We start from the raw sequence: 22,982 nt of genomic DNA, 5'->3' as shown, positions 1-22,982 counted from the left end.
CAGAGTTATTCCGGTGTGACCAGTAACCAAAGGTCAACTTTTTGTTGGTACGTCATTGTATTTCCACGTCTTTATTCAAAGTAGTTATATAAGAGATATTGCACTGTCAACTGGAACAGCGGGCCTCAAGGTGCAAGATGGCTCGACCTGGTCGAATTTCTGACACGACTGGGATATTGGCGACGAGTGGTCAAAGCTCGAGTTAAATGGAGACGACTACTTGAAGCTTGAGCTTGAGCCACTTCCGTTCTATGCTGCTGACCCACAATAAACTTGCTTTCTTGACAGTTTTATTGTAGTTTTATAGCTGACTATGTATTTTTCGACCCGTATCATCTTGGCATTTCGTGATACCATAAAAAAAGCAGAGGTGACAATTAATACCGGAATCTTCTGTGGTGTTTGTTCTTTTTTCTATCCTTTGTGCTTTTTGGGTTTTAAATTTTCCATAATTTATTATTTTTCCTCTCTCTTGTTTCTACATTTTTTGCTTGCATGCAAACTTTCTTCTCTTTATTGATCCCTGAGTCTATCGATATAGAAGAACTAAGTCTTAGAAAAACGTTTAAGCCCAAAGATTTGCTGTGCTGTATAACTGGAAATATGAGACGGAAAAATGGCAAAAATATACAAAAAAGAATGAGATACAGACAAGAAATACACACAATTTCCTGTAAATTTCTGGGTTGACACTAACTTAGAAGGAGATTAAAGAACTAAAGCGCCAAATAAAAAAAACACGAGTCTAAAGTTTTACGAAAAGGAGGACAAGTACACACAAATGACGCAAAACCCCGATAATTGTATTCGAATACGGAAGAATCCTTTGGTAAAAATTAAAACGAACGAAGATGAAATTGAATCACAAGAGAATTTAGCCGAAACAGCTTATCATTAAATCCTAATTGAGTTGAATTGCAGTACAAGTATGAAACAGCTAATATAAGATGTTAACAAATTTTTGTTTAAATTTTATTTAAAAGAAAAAACGAAGAACATGAAAAAACAAAACAACGAATAAACGTAACTAAAAGCGTAATAGAACTATGCCAAAATAAAGACTAAATTTATATTAAATCTCCTAATCTGGCTTCAAAAGCAGTTTTTTCTTTGATATTTACTTCTATATAAATATACACCGGCATGACGTAAACTACTTTAGAAAGTGAGGATTAATTGGATGAACTGGAAAAATTAAATATCGACCAAAAATATACCGATGGCAGGTGGGGTTCGCACCTACGTTCTGTCGGTTGATATCCAAATGTTTTACTAACTAAACTACTGCCGCCCGCTATAGTAGGTAGAATTTTATGTCATATATCACTCTCAACCATTTTTCGCATCAGACCCTTCCTCACTGTGGTGGTGGATATAAACCGAGACTTGCCGTGCGAACGTCGGCAACGTACGTAAGACTTCTGTCACACTGGCCGAGTAGATAACATTGGTAGAAATAAAGAGCAGTCATACAAAAATAATATCGCCGCATGGGGAAGTATTAGACGCATATACGAGGAATGACAGAATTGGGAGAATAAGAACAAATTAGGCATTAGACTATCTACCTCGAATCAAGCTATAAGTTGAGATTATAACCGGATTGGAACCCACAACACCCGCCAGGGCATGTGGCTCCCTGGTACCCATGTACCTTTGAACCGCAGAGGCGCTGGACAAAAGGAAACTGCAAAACCCACTTATTAAGGTAGCGACGTATCTGCTTGGGTTATTTTTAGACACAAATTGTGCCTCTTCCTCCGTCTACTGTAGAAACCACCGACCGAGAAGTTTTAATCTACCTTGTTTTTACTGGCAGGACGACGACACTATGCAGGCCCTTGCGACTTACAAGGTACTGCGCGTGACGCTGTTCGTCTGTCAGCGTGTTAGCCGCGATTCTCAGCGCGGGTTTTCGGGGAAAGGTTTCGTTCGTATGAATTAGACCAACCTCGTGTTTTTAGTCTTGACCATAAAATACCCCTCCTCCCCCCCTCACCTTTCCGCTCTTTCCCCTCCATTAAAAAAATCTGCTTTCCCCTACCATCCCTTCATCAATTCAATTGTAGAGCCACCGTTTCAATAAATATTAATATATATGCTTGGCCGCATTTCAAGGTCAAGACTAAAAACACGAGGTTGGTCTAATTTTTCTAGTTTATCCAATTCGTCATTTTTCTCATCAGAAACTTTCTTACTACCAAAATTCAGTAACAGTGCAAAAATATGGATAAAAAAAATGAAAAGCTCGACCTACATTGACCAGAAAACATACCCAACAAAAAAAGTAAAAGAAATGGACCTGTATTTTAAACTAAACTAGGGTTACGGACCCTCTTCGTCATACGTAAACACGATTCAGACTGTATTGCGAGTTTTTATAAGAATTAATCCACAAGTACTCAAGTTTTTACACCAGATAAATCTGACACATCTTGCATGTGCATGCATGCACATCACACATGTATATGTATACCAATTTAGCCTGAAAAAAATATTTCGGAACTTACATTTCTCAGTGGAACAATTTTTCATGCTCCAGCGGGAGTTCGTCATACGAAAATTCACTTCGTCATAAATAAGATTTCTTTCGTTTATTACGGACAGACTGCAATTATTTACAAAAATCTATGCACGTATTCTTTGAGCCATGTCTAAGAGCTACCCAACTGCTATAAAAAGAGTGGAAATAGTTTTAATCACAGCTCAAAATTTCATGTAGTTACTCTTCGTCATACTCAAGCTTCTCTTCGTCATACTTTCAACTCATAGAAAAACCAAGAGGACTTCTATTTTTTAAACAAATATTGAAAAATAGTAATTTTCTAACATAATCTTTTCCTCGATAGCGAAGAGACAATCCATAAATATCAATACCTAGGTTGGTTTGACTGTAATTCGCATCGAAATTGATTATAATGTTGGTTTCTTGTCGATATGTCTGGAAAGTAGACGAAGATCCGCCGTAGTCGAACCCATCCAGCACCCTAATAGCTTACTTAATATCACACTTAAAAAAAAGTGCTGAATTCAGCAAAATTTTACCGAGATTTGGACAGCCGAGCGTTCGGTAAAATTTTGCTGAATTTTTAAAGTGTGTAGAATATGAGAAAACGAGGATTTGTCCCGTTGTCCCGTAGTAAAATTGGTATCTTACTCATATCCTAGTATTATTGAGATGAACAAAATAAACACTTTTGATTATTTGATAAAGTCGAAATGGAGAAAACTGAACCAATCTGAGACACGTTTGATTCATTTCACCTGAGCAAATTTCCTTGTCAATATTTCGTTTACAATTCCAATTCTCGTTTTGTTACAGTTTGTTTGTTCCTCTAGGGTTTTGCTGTAATTCTATTGCAACTTTATATTAGTGTTTTTTTAATCCGATAAACAGTGTTGCGAAGCCCGCACTCGCATACTCATCCTAACGAACAGGCCGGCGTGAGAATTCCTTTAAAGCTCCCCCTTTTATTTCATTATGCAGTGCAACGAGTTTTTGCGCGTATGTGTTCAGTTAACAGCTACAGTTGTCGCTCGTCGTTCGTCGTTGCAGCCCGATCTGCTGATTCCGATTACACGCGAGGACTCGCGCTCCCACCCGTGAGTAAAATTGAGGGCGAAGATGAAGAAGAAGAAAAAAAAAACCACCAGCCTCACGGGCACTCGTGGGGAATGAGTTTTTTGCCTCAGGAATAAGCCATACAGGAAGACGATTTGAGGATGAGCGTGCGCGAGTGTGTGGGTAACAAAATATCTCACACAGCACCGGCGGCTGTTTCTTTTACGCCTGCGTGTGCGGCGTAAGTGTTGAATGCTATTTTTCCCATACTCTTTCGCGTGTGAGCAGGAATGGTTGACTTCTCGCTTGATTCGCAACATTGCCGATAAATTTAAATCAGCGTAAAATAACACTAACATAAGGTTGCAATAGAATTAGGGTAGAAGATTCATATTTCGCCAGTTTGATGAATCCAAAGCCTTTTTGCATATTTTTGATAGACTTAAAAGAAATTATTTGACGAACTAGCGAATCAAACTGGCGATCATGAGAATTCATCAATCTGGCGAAATATGGCTCCTGGCGAAATGTGGATCCTCTACCATACAGCAGAAAACCGGAAGAACAAACTGTGACAAAACTCAAATTTGATATCAACAATGATCAGAAACCCTTTTGCAAACAGCCTTAAGAATTTTGGAAAGGGAGAAAGTGTCTGATTCGAAGAATATAATTATTTGGTTGAACTGAAAAATTTCAATACAGACCAAAAATATATCGAGGCTACTACTGCCTGGGGAATGATAGAATTTGGGAGATTAAAACAAAATTAGGTATTAGACTACCTAATAAAACGGGCGGCGGTAGTTTAATTAGTAAAACATTCGAGTACCAACCGAAAGAACGGGAGTGCGATTCCCAACTGCCTTGGCCTCGATATATTTTTGGTCTATATCAAGATTCATCCAATTCATCCAATTAATCATTCTTCGCATCAGACTTGCTCCTTCTTCCTTTTCCGGAATAGTTTACGTCATGACCACGTATAGTCATACGCAAGTCAGTCGATCGTTATTGAAATTTTATTCTATTTTAATTCAAACCATCGAAGCATATTCTGGCCGCAACAGTTGCTTTGGATTCAATTGATTCATAAAATTTAAAATTATCCTTCACTGTAAATATTGCCTTTATCAATTCCTTCGACAGATCGCTAATCGTTATCATTTCGTTCCTTTTTTTCTGCTCTCCTTCCAGCAGCGTAAGCTGTCACCGACATGGGCAGTGAGCATTACTGCTTGAGGTGGAACAATCATCAATCCAACCTGTTAGGGGTGTTTAGCCAATTGCTGCAGGACGAGAGTCTGGTGGACGTAACACTAGCTTGCTCAGAGGGCGCCTCCATCCGAGCCCACAAGGTAAGTGACGGAAGAACAAGAACGAAAAGAAAGATGCATGCAGGCAGAGGCAGCATGCATGTGCAAGCGAGAAGCGCAGAAAGCGCACAAAAAAAGGTTAATCACTTCATTAAACGCCGTTGACCACACACCGTGTGCTGGCTGCTGAGCCGTCGCCGCTGCCACCGCCGCCGCTGCCGTCGGTGGCTCGATCGAATGAGAAACGAGCCTCGGTCGTCGTCGAACAGCGCGGCGGCAGCACTGGCACGTTCGACAGGTTGAACGGTCATTAAGAGAGATGCACCGACCGAGAGAATGCAATGGGCAGGCAGGCAGGCAGGTGGTGAATGCGATGAAGAAGCAAGCAGAAATGCGCTGCTGTCGCCAAGGTGCATAATTTGTTTCAATTTCACGCTTGACACTGGGGGAGACCCTCGAGAAAGGTGTCAAATCAGATGGTTGGTAATTTATAATCAATTAGGAGCGAAAGTTATGGGCCGGTAAGAATTCCCGCGATTTTTCCCGCGTTACCCGCGTTGGTTGTCACACTGACTGTTACCAACTGTCGGACGGAAGGATTGAAGAATCGCTGGTCATAAGTTATGCGGAACGCGCGGTAGCCCAAAACCCAAGCGGAGCGTCCCAGCAGGAAGAACCACTCGTCGTCGTCGTCGTGAGTCGCTTTTTTTCCTGTAAACTTCTCATGCATGGCGAACGTCCGTCCGTCCGTCTGTCCGTCGTTGAAGTGCACCGAAGTGTATGTAATGATGCGTTGATGATCTTTTCACAGTATGAGCAATATCGGAACAGTGCAGAATCGCGCACAAAGAGGCCGCCGTGCGACTTTTGACTCCCGCCCCGACGGGGCGCAGCAGCGAATCGGACAAGCCGCTGATTTATGGCTCTCGCTGGCATCGCGAGCCTCTCCCGCCAGCGAAGGGACTCCTTTTATATTTTCGATTGACTTTCGCACCGGGAATCAATTTGTAACCCTCAACCGGGAGGTCACTTTTCCCACCACACCGCACCACTCCACACCACAGACAGCCGGACGAAGTACGCACCCAGTTCGATTCATTACCGTTTCCTCGGTTCCAGGTAGCAGTGCCGCGCCGCTCCGCCAGCCAGCCAACCAGCCAGCCAGCCAGCGGGGACGTGATGTGAAGAAATTATCAAATTTCCTCTTGTTTTCCATTACTCAAGCTGACTGCAGCCAGCTTCCAGACGGGTTACCAGGTTTTCGCTCTCCGGACACGCTTCCCTGCGCCCCCGGAATGGTCTCAATTTCGGCCTGTGTTTTGTCGTCGCCTGTCGTGTTGTTCGGTTGTACGCTGTCGTGTTTGCTCTCGTTCCACCAGCAGCCCAGAGCCAGGGACAGAGCCAGAGCCTGAGTCCAGCCAGCAGAAGGGATCCTGGCCGAGCTTTGCTCGGACCGGAGAAGATGAGGACACAAAGAAGACGCGACACTTTTTTTTCTGTGCCCGTTGCAACGCACTTGTTTCCTGCTGCTCGCTCCTTGTGCTGCGATGCTGGGATGCTGCGGCTGAACCACAGACTGCGTGTGTGGTGCCACCGGTTGAGGTGGCTGACCAGGCACTTCATCGCTCAAGGCCAATAACGTCGCACATTTTCGACAGCGCAAAATACGAGGCAAAAAAAACTGCCGAAAGCTGAGTTGGCGAGTTATCGAATTGCTCACACATATTGACAGCGTTTGACAGATTGACAGATTTACAGTCAAATTGTTCACGCATTCACACCTGCTGCTGCTGCTGCTGCTGCTGCTGCAGCAGCATCATCATCTTCGATGTCCTGATCAGGAGACAGAGGGAGAGCAGAAAAAAAAGTGCGATGCCAATAACGTGAATGCACCGACACCGTCCTGGTGGAACGATCGACCAAAGAAGAGTTGAAATTAATAAATTGACTGTTAGCATAAACGTGCGGCGCCCTCTGCGTGCTGTTATCAGTTTTTATTGACCATCACGGTAAATTATCGATATGGAAATGAAGTTTTTAATTTGAATGTTGTTTCCGTGTCGGGCTGGCGGCGATTGCAACTGGTTGGTTGGTTGGTTGGTTGCTGCCACCAAGCAGCAGAGGGCGGGTCGGTGGGTATTTACTGCGAACGACCAACGACCGACGACCGACGAGGACGTGTGTGCCAGAGTCAGCTGATTTTTCGTTCGCAACCACAGCTTCCATAGCCAGCGGAGCAGCAGCACAGCAAAGAGGAGGCGTAGGTGGAAGTTTGTGTGAAAATTATACGTCGCTTTTTTGTTGCCGTGAATTAATACTGGGGGGAAACTGTCTCGGGAAAAAGTACGACCAACCAAACGGATGGAATGCATTGCACCATCATTGGTTAAGTTGCTTTCACCTGTGCCAACCTGTTGCTTCAGCGCGTGTGGACGTGGACCGGGATGATGGGTGGCGCACGAGCGTTCGATCGGCGCTCGTTTAACGGTGGAATTCAACCGATTCTAGATTCCACAACGGCATTAAGTGGGCAGGGTGATATTAAATTTAGTGCAATGCTGTTACTTTGAAGTGCGGTGTCAGTTTACATGAATAATGTGTTTTTCTTTCGCTCCACCGTCGGTACCCGTTCGGCCGCTAACGCCTCCATTTGGAGGAAACCGTTTAATTCCAGTTGGAATGAAGAAAAAACTAATGTTTAATGCGAATTAATAGGAGTTTCTACGATTTTCTGATTGCCATGACAACAAAAACTTGTTGTTGAAAGATTTAATAGCCTTTCTTGCTTTAAAACTAAGACAACTAGCGCAAAACATCTTTTAAACCAATTCTTAAATTATAGTACTAGCTTACAGGATGGTATTTTTATCAACTTTGGACATTGAAATCATTGGATTGGCCAATCCCAAAATCCTGAAGGTCCTTGATGGTCAGACTAGAATCGCTTACTGCACCTTCAATCTTCGTTGCGTAGGTAGGCATAATCCCGAGGTATTTGCAAAGCATTTAAAGATTTCTTTGTGGGCCGTAGAAACACAATCCTCTGTCCAGCCCATCTCTCCGGGTAGAGCTTAGATCGAGGGCTGACTTTTGCGACGTGGGTCGAAAGTCCGACTATTATTGAACGGAGAGAGCAAGTTGAGAGCCATCAGACGTTTCTGACGGTTTGGAAAGACTCATTTGATTCGAATTGAATGCGCAGTTCAAGTGGATACAATGGAAACACGAAAAAAACTACTTCATCGAAGCACTCACTGGGAAGTGCTCTATTTACCCGTTTTATACGAACGTCAACCAGATTGAATTTTCCTATCGCAGCGAATTGAACATCAGTTTTACACTCATTGCGCAGGATCATAGCAAATTGTCCAAAGCCCAAATTTGTGTCTACATTTGAGTTCAAATTTGAGTGCAAATTGGAACCCGCATGTTGGTTCAAATTGACTCCTCTTAGTCTACATTTGGAGCTTGCGTCCACATTGGAATCCAAATTTGAGTTGAAAGCTGAGTTCCAGTTCACATTAGAACACGAACACTAAATGGTACAAACCTAATTTGCCAAATCTGTCCTCCAAATTTGTCTAGTCTAACTTTGACCAATTTTTTCCAAATTGAGTCCACGTTGTACTACTCATTTTAGGGTCCGAATTAAAACCTAAATTGAGTACAACATTGAGTTTAAATTTTAGTCCAAATTTGAGTCTAAATTTGACTTTAAATTTAAGCCAAAGTTTGTAGTAAAATTAAACCTTTAATATGGACTTAAGTTTGAGTTTGACTTATGTGTAAGTTTGAGCACAAAATTGAGTCTAAATTTGAGCGCAAATTTGAGTTGGAATCTGAATCGAAATGTGAGTTGAAATTTGAACCAATATTTAGGTCGAAATTTGTGATTTGAGTCTAAATTTGAGTGCAATTTTGAATCCAAATTTACATTGTAATTTGAATCCAAATTACCTCCAAGCCCAAGTTAGAGGTCAAATTTGAGTGCAAATTGGAGTCTAAATTTGAGTACAAATTATAGCCCATATTTTTGTTCAAATTGACTCCAAGCTTGAGTGCATATTGGAATTTCAAAGTTGAGTTCATCATTGAGTCCAGGTTCAGATTAGAACACGAATTCCAGCTCAAAATTGACCCGAAATGGTCCAAACTTGATTTGCCAAATTTGTCTAGTGTAAATTTGATCCAATATTTATCCATATTGAGTCCATGTTTGGACCCAAATGGAGTTTTAATTTGAGTCAAAATTTGCATCCAAAATTGAGTCTAAATTTGACTCTAAATTTGAGCAAGAATTAAGCATAGCATAACGCAATGGCCTTGGATACGTAGGAAATACGAAAAAAAACTACTTCACCAAAGCACTCACTGGAAAGTGCTCTATTTATCCCCCCTGACACCAAATGAAACGTGCCAGCCACAACAAGTTGAACACCAAATTTGCGCTCATAGCATGGTCCATGTTATAGTCGAAATTAGAGTCCAAATTGGCGCTTAAATTGGAGTTCGAATCTGAATCCAAACGTGAGTTGAAATTTGAGCCAATATTTGGACCCAAATTGGTGTCCAGATTTGAGGCTAAATTCGAATGCAAATTTGAGTCCAAATTTATATTCAAACTTCAATCCTCATTGTCCCCGAGCCCAAATTTGCGCTTAATTTGAGTGCAAATTGGAGCCCAAATGCTTGTTTAGATTAACACCAAACTTAAGTCCACATTAGAATCCAAAGTTGAGTTCATAATTCCTAGCTCATAGTCCATGTTCACATTAGAACACGAATTTGAGTCCAAAATTGATCCTAAATGGTTGCAACCAGATTTCCCAAATTTGTCTAGACTAAATTTAGTCCTAAATTTGTCCCAATCGAGTCCATGTTGAACCAAATTAAAACCCAAATCCAAATTTGCATCCAAAATTGAGTCTAAGTTTGACTCAAAATTTGAACCAAAAGTTGTGTTCAAATTCAGTTCATGCTGAAGTGCAAATTCAAGTACAAAATTGAGTCTGAATTTGGGGCCAAAATTGAGCCCTAATTTGCGCACAAATATGTGTGAAAAAAGGGTCAAATAAGGGATATTTTTAGGACAGAATTTGAGTCTAAATTTTATGTCCGATGTTGAGTTTAAACTTGAATCTAGGGTGATTTATGTATTTTGGACAAGCGTTACGCAGAGTCCCAATTTGAGTTCTAAAAAAGCAAAGTCTTGGGCATAAACCGTCATTAGACATTACCCTTCTTTATCGACAGACTTCGGCTGTTAGAGTACCTACAGGAAAATTACGGGGCCAATGTAACGATCCTTCTGACTCTATCTAGCAAGCATCGCCTAGCCGAGATTCGAACATACGACGACTGGCTTGTTAAGACCAACATCGTACCTCGAAGCTAACTGGACGGTGATAATTTGAGTTCCAAATTAGGTCTAAATTGTCTAAACCTGATTTTCAAAATCTCTCAATCTGTCAATCTGAGTTCACGTTGGGCTCCAAGGGTTCCAATTAAAACCCAAAGTCGGGTCCAAAGTTTCAGTTTCAGTTTGAATCCATATTTGCGTATAAGACTGAATTTAAATTGGACTCTAAATTTGAGACAGAACTTGTGTTCATACATATTAGAGTCCACAGTAAAGTTCTAATGCAAGTTCAAATTTGATTTCCTATTTGAACACAAAATTGAGTCTAAATTGGAGACAAAAGTGTATTTGCGTTTAAATTTGAGTCCAAATTTGTGTCCAAATTTGACCCAGAATTTGTGTCCAAATAGAGTACAAGTTTGAGTTTAAATTTGAGCACGTATTTGAATCCATATTGGAATCCGACTCCGAGCTTGAGTCCACATTGGAGTTCAAATTTTGGTTCCCAATTGAGTCTAAACTGTCCAAACTCCCGAATTCGTGCTCAAATTGAGTCTACACCCATGTAACAGTGAAGGTTTTATTACACTCTTATGATGGTTTTTACGTCCAAAATTGGTCATTAATACCATTACAAGAATGTCATAAAACCTTTATTGTTACTTGCGGAATGAAATGCAAATTCGTGTCTAAAATTGAGTCAAAATGTGAGACCGAATTTAAGTTTAGATTTGAATCTTTATTGGAGCAAGAATTTGCGTCTAAATTTGAGTCCCCGTTAGAGTTGAAGTTCATAATCGAGTCAAAGCCCTGATTAGAACCCAGACTTGAATCCAAAATTGTGGTTAAAATTTGAGTCCAAATAAGAGCCAGACTTTGAACCAAACTTTAGTCTACATTGGAGTCCAATTCTGAGTCTAAACATTTCATCAAAACTGAGTCAAAATCTGTGTTTTAATTTACATCAAAATTTAAGCTCAAATATAAATCAAAATTTGTGCCCAGGTTTGGGTTCACATTTTTCAGTCTAAATTGCCTCCAAATATAAGTCTAAGTTTGGCTCTAATGCATCAGAATTTGTATACAAATTGCGTCTACATTGGAATTCAACTTGAAGTCCAAATTTTAGTTTAAATTTGGGTTCAAATATTTTTCCACATTGGAGTCCAAATATGAGTACAAAACTATGCCCGAAATTGTGTTCAAATTGATTCCAAAATGTAGTCTGCATTTGGAGTCATTTGAGTCCAAATTTGCGTACAAATTTGAATCCATAATAGAGTCCAAATTTGAATTTGATTGCAATTTTCAAAACTAGCCGAAGCCGAAGTAAGTTGCTGTTACATTCCGCTTTGTGACTTGACTTTCTGTTTTTGTTCGACAGACCTCGCCGCCAACAGTTGGAATGCAGAATAATAGCGGGGCTAGTGCAACGATCCTATTGATTTTAACCGTTGTTCCCAGTCAAGATTCAAAAATGGTAATGCTTGGAGGAATTTCAACAACGGAATTATGTCTTGTCATAGGTATCATGGGATTCTCACCAAGCAGCTTTTGATATATGGTTTGGGGCAGATCATTTCACTGCCTCCCACAGGCCTCCAAAATGTGGTGTGTTGAAAGCAAAGCAAAGGAAAGCAAAGCCTAGGTGCTACATTCCGTTATCGAAACTTGACCTTCTGTTTTTATACGACAGACTTCGCAGCCAGCTGTTAGAGCGCAGAACAATTGCAGGGCTAGTTGCTACTATTCTATTGACTCTAACAGCCTCTCCCAGTTGAGATTCGAACATACGACGACTGGCTTATTAGACCAGCGTCATACCTCGAAGCCAACTAGGAGTGTTGGAAGCATTGCCCCCCTATTTGCCAAATCTATGGATACGAGTTCATGGTGAAAACCCGTCAGTTCCCCCATAGTCAAAACTCGTCATGTTACCAACAAAATTGTTGAAAAGATAAATTGACGCATAACATGTAAGGAACAATCTGTAAGCTAATCGGTAAAAAGTGTAGCCTCGCCTGCCCTATTAACAAGATCTGACACGGTTTAGCCGCATTGAAATTTGAGTGTTCTTAGAACCAGATTACCACAGCACAATGCCGAATGCAAAAAATATTTGTTGTTACTGTGTGTTAGTCACTTTTAAAGCCCTGATTTTATGCAAAAAAATATTTACTTATATCCAACAATTTTGTGTGCCTCCCAATATTTGAAGAATGGACTGTTTTTTCGTATGCCAGAAGGGCATTGGGTTATAAGTCCAACAATTTTGTGTGCCTCCCAATATTTGAAGAATGGACTGTTTTTTCGTATGCCAGAAGGGCATTGGGTTATAAGGCCACAGCGACAGTCTTAATGATCATCTTTTGTGGCAGGCCCCGATCGCTGTACACAGTTTACGAATCGCTCATACCCATTGATGGAGTTGAGCGGGATAGTTCTAATCCTGTGCCCCAATTCGGTACTACATGGTTTATAAAGCCAATGACCGTTTTGGGATTTAGGCTTCATACCTGATATGGAGTAAGAAGGAAACTTCCTAAGAAGTTGTGCCTTGATAATGCAAGAGCTCCGCAATAGCAGAGCAGATACGCTGCACTTTCAGGTTCAGAGTTACAAAAGCGGCAGGTGTCGGATGATACCTGAATGGACTGGCTTTGGAGGGTGTTTTTGATCTAAGCCCGGAACGGATTTCAATGAAACTTGTCGCGGAGCTTCCAAGTAACAATTTTAAGTTTTATTGCGTTTCTCTAGTGTCCTAATCGCTAATAAAAATATGAGTTCCATTAAAATTTTCAGATGACTGGTATGAAACTGCCTTCCAACCAAGGGGCCCACTCTGGGTTGGTTGTTATTATCTCTTTAAGAATCTGGCTATAACCTCAAGTAGTCTTATCACACTCTCTGCCAAAAGCAGCAATAAAATTGATGATGCTTTGCACTGCTTGACAGCTAACGCCATAATTTAATTAAGCTTTTCGCTGCAAAACTACAAAACATACAAAGCTTGCGCTGGTAAAAAACTAAACCAGTCCGCCAGCTTTGTTAACTTGAAAATACATACAACGTCATACGTGAGCAGAAAAGTTAGTTTTTTTTCAGATCATCCTGATTGATTTGGTTTATAGTGACCATAATAAAATATCCCATAGAATAATTAATAAAGTTTCGGCAGTCTCGGTTAGTTTGCAGCATATGCGCATTAAATTTTATCATGCATATTGATATAATAAGAGGATAAAATCAACGCGCCATCGGAATTTTGCAATTTTCGAAAATTGATTGCCTTAATAAAATGAATATATTCAGTTAGTCAATCCCAATTTTCAGCAAAATCATTTTACTTACTTCCTGTGACTGGAAAACCGATTGATAATAACTTTTTTGTGCAAAACACTTTGATGAGTTTTTGTTTGCAAGCTAAAAACAAAATACTACAATATAGCAATATGGCCCCACATAAAAAAATGATTTCGGTGCTGAATTCTAATATTCTTCATAATAGTAGCAATAAATCTTATTAGTCAGGGTGTAGTTCTAAAAAACTAACAGATTTATTGCAGTTTGACAAGCAATCGTAATAAGATCAATTTTGATTGGTGCGTCATATTGTATTTCTACGTCTTACATATGGTAAGTTTATAAGAGATGTGGTGCAGCCAACTAGTTTTATCGTGGTAATATAAGTAAGCTCAATAAGTTTGATTTCCAAACAGTTTTATTATGGTTTTATAGCTAATGCTAGGTATGTTATGACTCGTATCCTCTTGTGTAATACCATGATAAAACGAGAGCTAATGTTTCATACTGCAATAAAACCTTTATAAAATTCAAGTAAAGCCAAGTGTTTTTAGAATTGTTACTTGGGAATTGATGTAAGAACAATTGTTGTGTACTCAACAGATGCTTTATTTGAACAGCAGTTTAAAGCAAGCAGCAAAACGAGTGCCTGTCAAAAAATGATTCAATAGAAATGGTTGCCGGGTAAAATTTATGGGTTTACAAACGGAAAAATGAGCAAAATTCTAGAATGTTTATTTCGCCAGAATAATTTCGCAGTATTCTAACGAGCAACTCAGAGAAGCATTAAAGGACATAGAGTATAGAGTAGAGAGACATACTAAAGAGACAAGACATACTGATAGAGAGATAAAAAATCAAGAGACTGGTGCCATAAAAGAAATGAAGGACAACACAAAAGAGATAAAGCAAAGCCATGGGTATAACCGTCCTTCAGAACTGGACCCTTCTTTATCGACAGACTTCGCAGCCAGTTATTAGAGCACAGAAAAATTACAGAGCTAGTGCAAAGATCCTATTACTTATCAGATTTAAATTGCCTCTTATCGGTGAAAAGAAAATTGCACGATGATCAAAAAAGACCAAAAAAAGATCCTATTAACTCTGTAGCGGCACCACCCAGTCGTGATTCGAACATAGGACAACCGGCTTGTTAGGCCAGCATCGTAATCGTACCCCGGAGCTAACTGGGCGGTACTCAGTTACAGCAAAGTGAATATCATATTGCCATTCTAGTTCCAACTTAAAAGCTATCAAAGTGATTGTTTTTTACTTGAATTTTGACTTTTGTAGACGATGGATTCTCGGGGAATAGTTTTACACTATCAGCCCTGGTATTACCTGACAACGATCCGTCAGATATCCCATACTAACATACCATGTTTGCTGCTTGTAGAATCTCAAGGATTCTTGTTTAACAATAAGGGGATTTCTAGTCCCAGTTATAGGTATCCCAAAGATTCCAGCTGCTGAATCTTCTGTAGAGAACCCCAGAGGCTGCATGCGAATCTATTTTGGTCGCCTGGGATTTTATGCTAACAGCGCGCTCAAATGTTTGTTCAAATAGACACTCAACTGGAATTCAACATTGAGTCCACACTGGAGTTAAAATTGAAATGCAAATTTGTGACGAAAATTGAGTCTAAATAGCATCTTTGACTCGTCAAGCAGCACGTTCCTCACAATCATGTGGAAGATTTATGCCTTCCCCTGTCTGCCTGGGTCTAAATAGAGTCCATTATTGAGGTTAAATAGAAGTCCAAATTTGAGCCAGAATTTGTGCGTAAATTTAGATACACATTAGAGTCCAAATTTGAGAGCTAAATTTGAGTTCAGTGTCTATCGGACTCCAAATTTGAGCACGAAATTGGGCCCAAATTTGAGTCCAAATTTGCAACACTCGCAGGAAGGTGCTTTATTACTTATCTCCTGTCTCTTGAACGACCGTCGGAAACTGAATACCAAATTCGCATTCATAGGAGGATATAAGTTTAAACCTAAATTGGAGTTCAAAATTTTATTTAAAATCGAGTCTGATATTGAATTCATGAGAGTTCAAAGTTGAATCCAATTTTGCGCTTTTTTTTCGTCGGAAGGTTTGACCACTGCGACCATTATTTTGATCTACTGCGGTATACTTCTTCTTTTGTCTAAATATTAGTTGCCGACAAAACACTTTGGAAGTGTTCGTCATTGTCAATTCATACCTCTTAAAAAGACGAGAGGACTTTTTCACTTTTTCTGGCATATTTTGATTCGAATCCACATCCGAATCCAAATTGTTGTCCTGTTTTATTTTGGGCAAAATTTAAATGCAATAAATTTGAAGTCAAATCGCCGTCAAATATAAGTCTACATTTATGTTCATACCCATGCAGCACAATTTCAGCACTTGTAGTAGCATCAACCTCCCTGTAGTAGCCTCCCAGTTGGCCTCGAGGTATGATGCTGGACTAATAAGCCAGTCGTCGTATGTTCGAATCCCGACTGGGAGAGGCTATTAGAGTCAATAGGATCGTAGCAACTGGCCCTGCAATTGTCCTGCACTCTAACAGCTGGCTGCGAAGTCTGTCGTATAAAAATAGAAGGTCAAGTTTCGATAACGAAATGTAGCACCTAGGCTTTAGCTTTTTCTTTAGTAGCATCAACCTATTTATGACCAGAATTAGTCATATATCGGTTGCCACAACTATTTTGTAACAACGATGTCAGTAGGTTCAGCATCTTTGACTCGAGCAGCACATTCCTCACAGTCATGTCATGTGCATGTTTGTGAAAAAAAAACTCGAAACTGGAGTCCATAACTGAGTGTATATCTATACCTATAAAGAAGGATTTCTGTCTGTCTGTCTGTCTGTCTGTCCGTATGTTCCTTATAGAATCGAAAACTACTGAACCAAACGGCATGAAAATATGCATGTAGAGGTTTTTTGGGGCCAGGAAAGGTTTTAGTGATGGTTAGAAACCCCTCCCCCCACTAAGAAGGGGGGCTCCCATACAAATGAAACACAAATTTCTGCATAACTCGAAAACTAATCAAGCAAATAGAACTAAATTTGGCATGTGGGTGTTTTCGGTGGCAAGAATTTATTCTATGGTAAATTGAGACCCCTCCCCTCTTTATAAGGGGAATTATAACTCCTCTCCTCTTTAAAAGGGGGGGGCTTCCATACAAATTTCCTCATAACTCGAGAACTAATCAAGCAAATGGAACCAAATTTGGCATGTGAAGATTTTCGAGGGCAAGAATATTTTCTATAGTAAATTAGGACCCCTCCTCACTTTAAGAGGGGGGGCTCCTGTACCAAAGAAACACAATTTTCCTCATAACTCGAGAAGTAATTAAGCAAATGGAACCAAATTTGGCACGTGGGTGTTTTTGGAGACAACATTTTTTTCTATGATGAATTGGGACCCCTCCCCGTTTTAGGAGGGGGGGATCCTATACACATGAAATACAAATTTCTTCATAACTGAAGAACTAATCAAGCTAATGGAACAAAATTGGGCATGTGAGAGTTTTCGAGGGTAAAAATATTTTCTATGGTAAATAAAGACCCCTCCCCACTTTAAGAGGGGGGCTCCTATACAAACGAAATACAAATTTCCTCATAACTCGAGAACTAATCAAGCAAATGGAACAAAATTTGGCACGTGGGTGTTTTTGGAGACAAAATTTTTTTCTATGATGAATTGGGATCCCTCCCCACTTTAAGAGGGGGGGCTCCTATACAAATGAAATGCAAATTTCCTCATAACTCGAAAATTAATCAAGCAAATGGAACCAAATTTGGCATGTGAAAGTTTTCTAGGGCATGAATATTTTCTATGGTGAATTAGAACCCCTCCCCACTTTAAGAGGGGGGGCTCCTATACAAACGAAATACAAATTTCCTCATAACTCGAGAACTAATCAAGCAAATGGAACCAAATTTGACACGTGGGTGTTTTTGTAGACAAAAATTTTTTCTATGATGAACTGGAACCCCTCCTCACTTTAGGAGGGGGGCTCCTATACAAATGAAATGCAAATTTCCTCATAACTCGAGAGCTAATCAAGCAAATGAAACCAAATTTGGCATGTAAAAATTTTCGAGGGCAAGAATATTTTCTATGGTGAATTAGGACCCCTCCCAACTTTAAGAGGGGGGGCTCCTATACAAACGAAATACAAATTTCCTCATAACTCGAGAACCAATCAAGCAAATGGAACCAAATTTGGCACGTGGGGGTTTTTGAAGACAAAAATTTTTTCTATGATGAATTGGGACCCCTACCCACTTTAGGAGGGGCGGCTCCTATACAAATGAAATTCAAATTTCCTCATAATTCGAGAACTAATCAAGCAAATAGAACCAAATTTGGCATGTGGAGGTTTCTGGAGGCAAAAATATTTTCTATGGTGAATTAGGACCCCTCCCAACTTTAAGAGGGGGTGCTTCTACACAAATGAAATACAAATTTCCTCATAATTCGAGAACTAATCAAGCAAATGGAACCATATTTGGCATGTGGGTGTTTTTGGAGGCAACCATTTTTTCTATGATGAATTAGGACCCCTTACCTTTTAAAGAGGGGGGCTCTCATACAAACGAAATACAAATTTCCTCATAACTCTAGAACGAATCAAGCAAATGGAACCAAATTTATCATGTGGGTGTTTTTGTGGGCAAGAATATTTTCTATGGTATATTTTCTATGGATTTCCCCACTTTAAGAGGGGGGCGGGCTCCTATACAAATGAAAAACAATTTTCACCATAACTCGAGAACTAATCAAGCAAATGGAACCAAATTTGACATGTAAGTGGTTTTGGACGCAAGATTTTTTCTATGGTGAATTGAGACCTCTCTCTTCTTTAGAAAGGGAGTTATGGCCCATCTCCCCTTTAAGAGGGTGGGCTTCCATACAAATGAAATGCAAATTTCCTCTTATCTCGAGAACTAATCAATCAAATGGAACCAAATTTGGCATGTGGGAGATTTTGGAGTCTTGAATTTATTTTACGATAGTTAGAAACCTCTCACCCCTGTGGTAGGGGGATATGGACTCTCATACAAATAAAACAGAATTTTTTGCGAAACTCAAAAACTAATCGAACTCGAGAAATTCGAGACTCTTCCATAAAACATTTGTCAATACAAGACCACAAAAACTATCTATAGTAACACTAGATCATTCAGGACGAGACGGTCGCGAGTGTTGCCGGTGACCCGCCGTCAGAAGCGCCGCCCACTGGGGGGCTTGCAAAATTGGAGATTGTGACAAAGATCATCCGAGATTCATGATTTATGTACAACACAGGTTAATTTGTGGCAATACGAAGTTTGTCGGGTCAGCTAGTACAATATATATCAAAGATTTTATTAACAGTGTTGCCAGGTTTTCAGTTTTTCGTTTGATTTATAGCTCTAGATGAGAAAACGTGTGCGTTTTCGTTGCTAGGAGACTAATATTCTCTTAATTAATGTAACTAATCATGCGAGAAACTGAAACGTTGGCAACACTGTTATCATATATTTATCATATACTGTATAAATGCTTTCCCGATATGCTAAAGTATTTTTACATTGCGTAGAGAATTACTGCTTCAAAAAAAAGTTATTTTGCCGTAAGTTTTACATTAAAAATAGGGAAATGATTGCTTTAAAACGCCGTATCTCGGGATTGGCAAAGAATACCTCAGGGCGATAAGTGATTCTCATGAAAAAACATCTGCGGAACACGATGAAATTGTAATTTTTGGGATAAAATTGTCTTCATTGAGAGAAAAATGTTAATTTAGTTTTCAAATTGAGTTTAAAAATATTTGGCAGCACTGGTGCTCAAAACTAATGTCTTTTTCGAAATTCTTCCAAACTTGATATTTCCGGAGATATAAGCAAAAGAAAAAAAGAGATTTTGACAAAAAAGGGTATTTTCCTTAAAAATGGAGGTGTCCCATTAATCGAGGGCATGTCCGATTGGCACCAAATTTTCGAGTTTTGCTCTCTGACCTAAAACGAACAATCTGGCAAAATTTGGTTCAAATTCGTGAAGGTCGATTACACGGGGCTCGGACACTTCGCGTGGAAAGGCCCATAATTACCTATTTATTTTTTCAGTTTAATCGAAGTTATAAGTAGCTAACTTCGTCAACTGTCTACCAGTTTCAAGCAAGTTTACTTAAAGTCATGTAAAAATTATCGAAATGCGAAATCATCGTCAATCATTCAATTCAATTCAAGTTCAATTCAAGAAAATTCAATTTTATCTGCAAGTTATTACTTGGTGGCTGTTAAAAGGACCAATTAGTGGATGATATTCAGGTTTGGCCTAAAACATTACTTGAAGCTTGTAGGCCAAAAATTGTTTACAATCCTCCGTTTCCATACTCCGTTCTCCCCCGAGCAGGAGCGAAGAGCAAAATAGTATCAAAATGTGTTATTGGAAACCGAATAACTCATATCAAAATCTGGTCTTGTTTTGGCTGACATAGTTGGTAAAATAACAAAAAATAATATCAAAATTTTACTCCTTTAAGGCCAAAAGAATAACTACTTGTGTTATTTGAATAACAAAGTAATAACATGACTGTATTCAGAGTTTAGAATAACATATTTTAGTATTATTATAGCAAATGCAGTAGTATATGAGATATTAAAAAATCGTTTTATAACATATTTATAATCTAAAATCTCTTTAATCAATAAAAAAAAATGACTGAAATATATCAAATGTCATTTTAAGGCCAAAATAAGATATGATAACAAAATCAGTTATTAAACTCATCTTACAACCAGTCTTTTAAATATCTACTCAATAACAAAATGTGCCATTAATGTATCTCCATATCTATGCGATAACAAAATATACCATTATAACCTAGTTTGATATTGTTTTTATATTATTTTGCTCTTCGCTCCTGCTCGGGTTGCGCTGCTTGACAGCTAACGCCATAATTTAATTAAGCTTTTCGCTGCAAAGCTATAAAACATCCCCCTGTCTGCCTGAGTCTAAATAGAGTCCATTAGTGAATTTAAATATGAGTCCAAATTTCAGCCAGAATTTGTGCGTAAATTTAGATACACATTGGAGTCCAAAATTGAGTCCAAATTTGGGAGCTAAATTTGAGTTCAGTGTCTATCGGACTCCAAATTTGAGCACGAAATTGGGCCCAAATTTGAGTCCAAATTTACAACACTCGCTGGAAGGTGCTTTATTACTTATCTCCTGTCTCTTGAACGACCGTCGGAAACTGAATACCAAATTCACATTCATAGAAGGATATATAAGTTTAAACCTAAATTGGAGCTCAAAATTTTATTTAAAATCGAGTCTGATATTGAATTCATGAGAGTTCAAAGTTGAATCCAATTTTGCGCTTTTTTGTCGGAAGGTTTGACCACTGCGACCATTATTTTGATCTACTGCGGTATACTTCTTCTTTTGTCTAAATATTAGTTGCCGACAACACTTTTGTTGGAAGTGTTCGTCATTGTCAATTCATACCTCTTAAAAAGACGAGAGGACTTTATCACTTTTTCTGGCATATTTTGATTCGAATCCACATCCGAATCCAAATTGTTGTCCTGTTTTATTTTGGGCAAAATTTAAATGCAATAAATTTGAAGTCAAATCGCCGTCAAATATAAGTCTACGTTTATGTTCATACCCATGCAGCACAATTTCAGCACTTGTAGTAGCATCAACCTCCCTGTAGTAGCCTCCCAGTTGGCCTCGAGGTATGATGCTGGACTAATAAGCCAGTCGTCGTATGTTCGAATCCCGACTGGGAGAGGCTGTTAGAGTCAATAGGATCGTAGCAACTGGCCCTGCAATTGTCCTGCACTCTAACAGCTGGCTGCGAAGTCTGTCGTATAAAAATAGAAGGTCAAGTTTCGATAACGAAATGTAGCACCTAGGCTTTAGCTTTTTCTTTAGTAGCATCAACCTATTTATGACCAGAATTAGTCATATATCGGTTGCCACAACTATTTTGTAACAACGATGTCAGTAGGTTCAGCATCTTTGACTCGAGCAGCACATTCCTCACAGTCATGTCATGTGCATGTTTGTGAAAAAAAACTCGAAACTGGAGTCCATAACTGAGTGTATATCTATACCTATAAAGAAGGATTTCTGTCTGTCTGTCTGTCTGTCTGTCCGTATGTTCCTTATAGAATCGAAAACTACAGAACCAATCGGCATGAAAATATGCATGTAGAGGTTTTTTGGGGCCAGGAAAGGTTTTAGTGATGGTTAGAAACCCCTCCCCCACTAAGAGGGGGGGCTCCCATACAAATGAAACACAAATTTCTGCATAACTCGAAAACTAATCAAGCAAATAGAACAAAATTTGACATGTGGGTGTTTTCGGTGACAAGAATTTATTCTATGGTAAATTGAGACCCCTCCCCTCTTTATAAGGGGAATTATAACTCCTCTCCTCTTTAAAAGGGGGGCTTCCATACAAATTTCCTCATAACTCGAGAACTAATCAAGCAAATGGAACCAAATTTGGCATGTGAAGGTTTTCGAGGGCAAGAATATTTTCTATAGTAAATTAGGACCCCTCCCTACTTTAGGAGGGGGGGCTCCTGTACCAAAGAAACGCAATTTTCCTCATAACTCGAGAAATAATTAAGCAAATGGAACCAAATTTGGCATGTGGGTGTTTTTGGAGACAAACATTTTTTCTATGATGAATTGGGACCCCTCCCCGTTTTAGGAGGGGGGGATCCTATACACATGAAATACAAATTTCCTCATAACTGAAAAACTAATCAAGCAAATGGAACAAAACTTGGCACGTGAAAGTTTTCGAGGGCAAGGATATTTTCTATGGTGAATAAGGACCCCTCCCCACTTTAAGAGGGGGGACTCCTAAACAAACGAAATACAAATTTCCTCATAACTCGAGAACTAATCAAGCAAATGGAACAAAATTTGGCACGTGGGTGTTTTTGGAGACAAAATTTTTTTCTATGATGAATTTGGACCCCTCCCCACTTTAGGAAGGGGGGCTCCTATACAAATGAAATGCAAATTTCCTCATAACTCAAGAGCTAATCAAGCAAATGAAACCAAATTTGGCATGTGAAAGTTTTCGAGGGTAAGAATATTTCCTATGGTGAATTAGGACCCCTCCCAACTTTAAGAGGGGGGGCTCCTATACAAACGAAATTCAAATTTCCTCATAACTCGAGAACTAATCAAGCAAATGGAACAAAATTTGGCACGTGGGTGTTTTTGGAGACAAAATTTTTTTCTATGATGAATTTGGACCCCTCCCCACTTTAGGAAGGGGGGTTCCTATACAAATGAAATGCAAATTTCCTCATAACTCAAGAGCTAATCAAGCAAATGAAACCAAATTTGGCATGTGAAAGTTTTCGAGGGTAAGAATATTTTCTATGGTGAATTAGGACCCCTCCCAACTTTAAGAGGGGGGGCTCCTATA

At 39.4% G+C, this 22,982-nt stretch overlaps 1 protein-coding gene across 6 annotated transcripts in view; it reads left to right on the top strand.

The window, feature by feature from the left end:
* Window positions 1-22,982, top strand: part of LOC128732742 (protein tramtrack, beta isoform) — a 516,078-nt gene that overhangs the window by 294,316 nt on the left and 198,780 nt on the right. For 5 of the 6 annotated variants that reach the window (XM_053826074.1, XM_053826073.1, XM_053826076.1 and 2 more), the window contains one exon: window positions 4,760-4,920. In XM_053826074.1, the coding sequence (XP_053682049.1) occupies window positions 4,780-4,920 (141 nt within the window). In that variant the 5' untranslated portion in view covers window positions 4,760-4,779. The remainder of the gene's footprint in view (window positions 1-4,759; window positions 4,921-22,982) is intronic. The other variant, XM_053826075.1, reaches the window with a different exon arrangement.

The sequence above is a fragment of the Sabethes cyaneus genome, chromosome 1 (genome assembly GCF_943734655.1).
Source record: "Sabethes cyaneus chromosome 1, idSabCyanKW18_F2, whole genome shotgun sequence".
In the NCBI taxonomy this organism is placed as follows: Eukaryota; Metazoa; Arthropoda; class Insecta; order Diptera; family Culicidae; genus Sabethes; species Sabethes cyaneus.
This window is presented reverse-complemented; position numbering and strand designations above follow the sequence as displayed.